Source organism: Antrostomus carolinensis, unplaced genomic scaffold (genome assembly GCF_000700745.2).
Source record: "Antrostomus carolinensis isolate BGI_N321 unplaced genomic scaffold, ASM70074v2 scaffold2385, whole genome shotgun sequence".
Classification (NCBI taxonomy): Eukaryota; Metazoa; Chordata; class Aves; order Caprimulgiformes; family Caprimulgidae; genus Antrostomus; species Antrostomus carolinensis.
In genome coordinates this window covers 22,551-29,180 of record NW_010318237.1, presented here as the reverse complement: position 1 = coordinate 29,180, position 6,630 = coordinate 22,551, and the positions used below count along the sequence as shown (strand labels likewise).

The 6,630-nt window shown below is 44.8% G+C and overlaps 1 protein-coding gene across 1 annotated transcript in view; it reads left to right on the top strand.

Moving 5' to 3' along the window:
• The window catches only part of LOC104525603 (filamin-B), a gene marked incomplete at its 5' end in the record, with an annotated part of 48,215 nt that overhangs the window by 23,246 nt on the left and 18,339 nt on the right, over nucleotides 1-6,630 (top strand). The window contains 6 exons of the mRNA XM_010168807.2: nucleotides 342-509; nucleotides 1,099-1,188; nucleotides 2,033-2,156; nucleotides 2,429-2,585; nucleotides 4,310-4,499; nucleotides 6,377-6,624. Coding sequence (XP_010167109.1) covers nucleotides 342-509; nucleotides 1,099-1,188; nucleotides 2,033-2,156; nucleotides 2,429-2,585; nucleotides 4,310-4,499; nucleotides 6,377-6,624 — 977 coding nt within the window. The remainder of the gene's footprint in view (nucleotides 1-341; nucleotides 510-1,098; nucleotides 1,189-2,032; nucleotides 2,157-2,428; nucleotides 2,586-4,309; nucleotides 4,500-6,376; nucleotides 6,625-6,630) is intronic.

Genomic DNA, 6,630 nt, shown 5'->3' with positions numbered 1-6,630 from the left:
TTGGTCCCATTTTATTTGTCAACATACTGAACTTGGTAAAATACGAAGGAAACAAATGCTTGCATGATGCTTGGTTTGCACTTCTGGTTTCCTTCATGCATTTTTTTAAATTTTCTTTTTTCTGAGATGTGAGAAGCAGATGGATCACAACTAAATTGTTGAGTAGACAGCGAAAATGTAGAAGCACCATCATTTACACTTCTGGCTTTTACAGATGCAGAAAAGTAGTGTGGAGGCTGTGGGGTTGTCATTCCTGCCTAAGGAAAAGTAGGGAAAAAGACCTTTGGTTTCCTGTAACTGTTCACTCTGTGGTATTTAACTTTTGCTGCATTAACTTCCAGGCAGTCCTTTCAAGGTTCCTGTGAAGGATGTTGTGGATCCCAGCAAGGTGAAGATAGCAGGACCAGGTCTGGGAACAGCTGTTCGAGCCAAAATCCCACAGTCCTTCACTGTAGACACCAGCAAGGCAGGAGTAGCACCCCTCGAGGTGGTGGTGGCAGGACCCAGAGGTAAGAACCGAAGTACTCCATCCAGCTGTGCCCCCATGTCTGTGTTTAGGTGGGTACCATGATCCTGGCCCTGCTTCCAGTGCTTGAATGAGCATTTCCCTCTGTTTCTTTTCATTGGATGTGTGCGCCTTGACAGCTGACCCGTGTGTCATGCTGTAAAAGGAGGAGAACTGTGTCCTAGGTGGTGCTGCTTTGGGCAGTGTCTTTGGCTTTATCCTAATCCTTAAAGCTGGAAGAAGTGACATGAGTAATGATCCCTGGTGAGCAGTTCTGGCTTAGATTTGGCCATCAAAAAGTAAATCCAAAGTCTGACATGTGAATGGTGACTTGGGAAACCTATGTCCCTGGGTTGCAGGAGTCTCTGAAACATGGGGAACCCCTCAATGGTCCCCAGAGTGCAGCAAGGTCCTCAAACCATAGTGCTGATGATGTTTCCATTAGCCTAGGAAGCTCTGTCTCAGTGGCACAGTATCTCAGCAGCAAGTACCTTTTGGCTGCAAGTCTCACCTTGCTGGGAGGTGAGAGCTGCTTCCCCACTCGAGTGTCAGGTCATGCTGGTGCCCCTCAGGTAACCCTTCTCTAATTTTAGCGGATGAGACGGATTCCCAGGGATGGCGCTCCCCATTGAAAGCGATTTCGGATTTCTTTAAAGGTGATCCAAAGGGTGACACTGAGACAGGTTTGAACTCTCACTAACTACTGGCAATTTTGGCTCTTGGAAATCCAATTGACAACAGCAAGAATCATCTGCAGGAGGGAGTGGGAACCAACGATGCCGCTTTTAGGCTTTGCATGGCAACTATATGTTTCTTTTGTACTTCCTTTATTGCTAATCCTTCCTGTGTTTTAAAGCCAGCTTCTAATTATAGACTGCTTTCTGTGTTGATCTGAACTGATATGTCACGTAATCTGCTGTAGATTCAGCTTAATGCAAATTGAAATAATTGATCCTGCTTTCTTAGGACTTTGGCAGCTTGCAGGGCTCTTCCGCCTAGGCAGCGAGCCTGCCTTTGCAAATACCTGATTGGGAAAGATTCTGTTGGTGAATGCTACACACCAACTGGCTTTAGGGCTCAATTCTGTGCAGTGAATCCTGGTAACAGTATGTAATCTTGGAAATGACAGTTCAGGCAATTGTATACAGCCATTACTCACTTTCTTTCTTGAAAGATCTTCAGTGTATTTTGAGCAATTGCTCTTGACCTGGACTGTACAGAAAGGCAGATTTTTCTCCAGTATTTTCATGCTAGCTTTTGATTACAGCAAGAAGACGAGAATCCAGGGAGCAGTGGATAATAAATCTATCAAGTCAATGCCTCTTGGATGCAAAATAAAGGAAACTGATCACTTATCCACACACCCATTGCCTTCATTAAAAAAAAAAATAAATAAATAAAAAATTGAAATTTAGCTTGTTGCAAACTGTAAATGAGCAGTGCATCTTGGAGCTTTGTGCAGCAATTGGCTGGTAAGGACTTGAGTTTTAATAACACAGCTGAGAAAATAATCTGTTGCTTTTTTAGGAGTTGTGGAGCCTGTTAGTATAGTGGACAACGGAGATGGCACCCACACAGTGGTGTACACCCCTACGCAGGAGGGACCCTATATGATCTCTGTCAAATATGCTGATGAAGAGATTCCTCGCAGGTAAGGTGATGAAGATAAGCTTAGATGAACTGAAGATTTAATGATGTGATCGTGCTCTGCCACCACGCAAGCATAGTTTAAGGGCTCACTGTGGTCCTTTCCACTTAATCAGTGCAACTCCTTGCACGACTTGAGTGTTCCGTGGTGGTTTGAGCCTGCTGCACCTACAGCAGCAGTTCTGTAGGGGAGGTGTATCCACACCTCGGCATGTACTGCAGTAACCATCAGCCATTGTCTTAGGAGGAGGGGACAATAACCTGTTTCCATTTAAGTCCCTTCAAGGTAAAGGTGCTTCCTACGTATGATGCTAGTAAAGTGACAGCGAGTGGACCGGGTCTCAGTTCCTACGGCATACCAGCCAGCCTGCCTGTGGCGTTTGCTGTGGATGCTAAGGATGCTGGACAGGGACTCCTGGCCGTGCAGATCACTGTAAGTAACTGCAAAACCAAGCATGAGGGGGAACGTGTTGTTCTAGGTGGGTGCAAGTGGCTCCTGTAGAAAGTCTCCACATCTGTACCCTGATGTACCCAGTGTCCTGGAGACTGGGCTGCTGGCTGGACTTAAAGCTCTGGTACAGACAAGTCTTGTGCTCTGCGTTAGTGAAGTTGTTGAGGCTACTTTTATGAGACTTCTGTCTTAAAGTCATCACCCATGCTGTATTTGGCTCTTGGTTATCGTATTTGTATTTGGCTCTCTTACACCCTTCAAATACCCAAAATGAGATAAATAGTTTCTTGTAAGCTTATGAAAATGCTGGAATTTGAAATGGAGACAGTCTTCTAGCAGTGTAGTTTAGCGAGGCCATGAGATAACATCCACACAGAGGATTATGTGATGATAAATTAACAAACAAGTCTCCCTCAAGGTTGCCAAAAGTCATAAGATGCTTAAGGAGATGCTACAGGGATGTTTTTATTGGCTTTGTTATTGCTGTTCCTGAAATTTCTGGTGCCTGGATGCTGTGGCCTATGGTTAGTGGGCCATAAAGCACATTTCTCAGCTCTGGCATGCCTAGGTCACAGAATGGCTGGTTGTACTTGCCCTTCTGCATTCTTGCTTCTGTGCTGTCCTGCTGTCTGCTCAGGTGCAGCAGAGCAGTTGCCTTTATTCTGGCATGCAAGTGTACGCTTAAAAGATCCAAAGAGCTCCTAGCCTGGCCATGGTTTTGAAGATCCAGTTCCACAAGTCCTACATGGTGGGAGTGCATAGGTGGTGATCCTCACAGCATTTGTTTGCTTCTTGTTCTGAGCTGTTGAATGTCAAACGTTTCATGAGCCATCCTGAAAGAAGAAAGCTCTTTGATGCTGTACTTAAAATCTCGAGTCCTTTGCAGCTTATACTGTACCTCAGGCAGTGTTAAGTCATAAAATACAGAATGGGGTCAACATGAAGTTCCCTGTAAGCAGGCCTGGAAGAATTTCTAAAATGCTTCATGTTTTGCAGCTGAGTTGCACTGAAAGCTGAGGCTGGGAGTAGCTCTGTTGGAAACATTATGCACAGTGCTGATCTTGGTTGTAGATTTGAAAGCTTGTTGCTGAAGCTCATATCTGTATTGTTGATGCATCTCTAATTCTTGTATTCAGTGAAGAAATAGTAGTTGAAGGGACTATGTAAACCTGTTTTTAACTGCAGACCTTGCAGTGTGTCAGGAGCTGAATGCCTTATCCATAAGGGTTGATGGCAGACTCAGTAGTGCTTCCCCTGACCTCAAACCTTTCGGGGAGCAGCTGGCCAAAGCTGCCCAGTGCTTTGTCAGGACAGAGCTGCAGACTTTCTCCCCATCTGTGTCTGTGGCTCAGAGACCTGGGAAGTGTTATTCATTCCAGCAGTGACATGACAATGAAGCCTAAAACTTCTCACAATTAGTAAAAAGGTCATTAAAATGGCTTGCTGCATCTTATAAACATTCTTGTATCAAACAAAGGGTAGTTAATGATAGCACTGCTGGTTTTATAGTGGTCTGATACCTTTTTGCTCCTAATAGTCTGTTCCTGATACTAGTCCTTGAATGAAATACATTAAACCCTCAAAAAACTGCAGTTCTGTATCTGTTTGAGACTATATAAGTATAGTTGTGAACAGATTTGCCACCCTGCTAAAGGAATTCATAACTAACTTCATAGTGCCTAAATCTTCTGGTTTGCATTCCTCAGGACCAAGAGGGCAAGCCCAAGAGAGTGGACGTTCATGACAACAAGGATGGCACTTACACAGTTACCTATGTCCCTGACAAAACAGGCCGATACACGATTGGTGTCAAGTACGGTGGAGATGATATCCCATCCTCTCCTTATCGGATCCGGGCATCTCCAGCTGGGGATGCCAGCAAGTGTTTGGCCACAGGTGAGTGTTGGCTCCTCTCTGTTGCTATTGTTTGTACTTGGTATAAAACTACCTTCTGAGAATGATACAGTTGACGTAATGGGTGTAGAAGATGCTGGAAACTTGTGCAATCTAGCTGCTCTTGCAAGAGGGATTTTCCTAAAGATGTTGAAGCATCCACCCTGCGGGTGAGCAGGAATCTCTTGCAGTCTCTAGCAAAAATCTTTCAAACTGCCTGGGTTGTTATAAACAGCCAAATGCAACCAAAGTCTGATGTTTATTTTGGCCTACATAAATCCTGCTGAGAACTGCAGTGAGGTTGATTTAAAAATAACACATCTGCGCATGTTCACTGCTTCATGCTCCTCGCACTGCGAATGTTGCAAGAAGCTTTTCGTTCTGAGCAAGATCAGAGTTAATTCTGAGGATGTAAATAGCTAGCTGTGTCCTTCTGCATTAGCAAAGCCTGTTCAGGATGGGTGTTATTAGTGGAGGTTTCTGCTGCTTTTCTGTCTGGTCAAGGTTGGACAGGGTCTGAAGAGACTTGTGGAAGGAGAAAACCTAAAGATAAGATGTTACTACAACTCAAAAAATAATTGCCTCAAAAATCAATGTCTTGATGCAGGGGAGGGACTTGAAATTTATTGCTGTAGAAGCACACTTACAGCTTTGTCCCTTGGCTGTTCTCAGGATGGGTGGTCATCACATGGCTTTGGGCTGGCCACCACAGCATGCTGCCACCTCCTAGCCAGCCAGAGGCTGTGGCAGGGAGCAGAAGTGACAGGAATTAGTTACAAAAATGCCACTGAATGTTAAAACCCTTGATTTTAAAATAAATAAGTAAATTAGGCAAGACCAAATTGAACAGGGAAACTTAATCTGTGGTTGTAAACCTCTGAGAGTGTCTGATGTGCATCATGCAGTTAGAGTGTACCTGGTGCCTGTCCGGCAGCTGGCGGCTTTCAAGCCTCCTTAAACAGAAATATATTCCTGGCACAGTGGAAAACACAGAGTAGCAGGTATCCCCTTTGCTTCAAAATGTGTTCAAAAGAGGCCTTAATGGCTGAATCTGATACTCTTCCAAGTAACGTAAGTTGCTAACTATTCAAAATAACTGTGATGGAGATTACTCTCAGATGCCAGCTTAAATTTCCCCTTTCCAAGAAATGCGTCTGACTCTGCTGTAAAGCTGAAATACAATCACCATAGGAGTGGATGCTGGAATACTGTCAAGGTATTAAACCAGCAGGTTTGTTGCCACTTGAAAACGAGCCATTTACCTGGTAACAAGAGCCAGTCAAAAGCAAGAGTATTAAATATGCACTGCAAATAAGACTTAATAGCCCTCATTTAAACACAGCGTTCTTCAGGCCGGATCTGATTGCTACAATTTGGGCATTGTTTCATGATTTTTTTATTTATTATTTTTTTGGATATGTGGCAGAACAGTGGAAAATAATTTGTGGGTAATGTAGGAAGAAACAAGGCCATGACTGCTACTGTGCCCTTTTATAGCTGCTCACACAGGGAGGTTCATGTTAAAGCAGTGACAGCTGAATTGCTGGCTGGGGGAGAAGATAGTGCCTTTGGCTCTGCATACAGGAGTATGACGATAGGAGTATGGGTTACGGCATTGCTTTCTTCAAACTTTGCTTTTTTCCCCTCTGTTCTCATCCAGCCTCTCTGATTGCAGAGGAAAGGGAAAGCTGGTGGCCAGCTCTTGCATGCTGCTGTGCTGACCAACACTATGAATGTCCCTTGTAGTTCATCTGCTACCAAAACCACATCTGTGGGTCCCTGGACTGGCGTTTGGTGCTGTGCTTCCCAGGCGCCCTGCGGGCGGCCTGCCTGGGAAAACTGTCCTCTGAATGCTTTCTGTCATGAAAATTGCCTTGTAGGTCCTGGAATTGCACCCACTGTGAAGACTGGTGAGGAGGTTGGTTTTGTGGTAGACGCCAAATCAGCAGGGAAGGGAAAAGTGACGTGCACCGTCCTGACGCCAGATGGGACAGAAGCTGAAGCAGATGTTGTTGAAAATGAGGACGGGACTTACGATATCTTCTACACCGCTGCCAAACCAGGAACCTATGTGATTTATGTCCGCTTTGGTGGGGTGGACATTCCCAACAGTCCTTTTACCGTCATGGTAAGC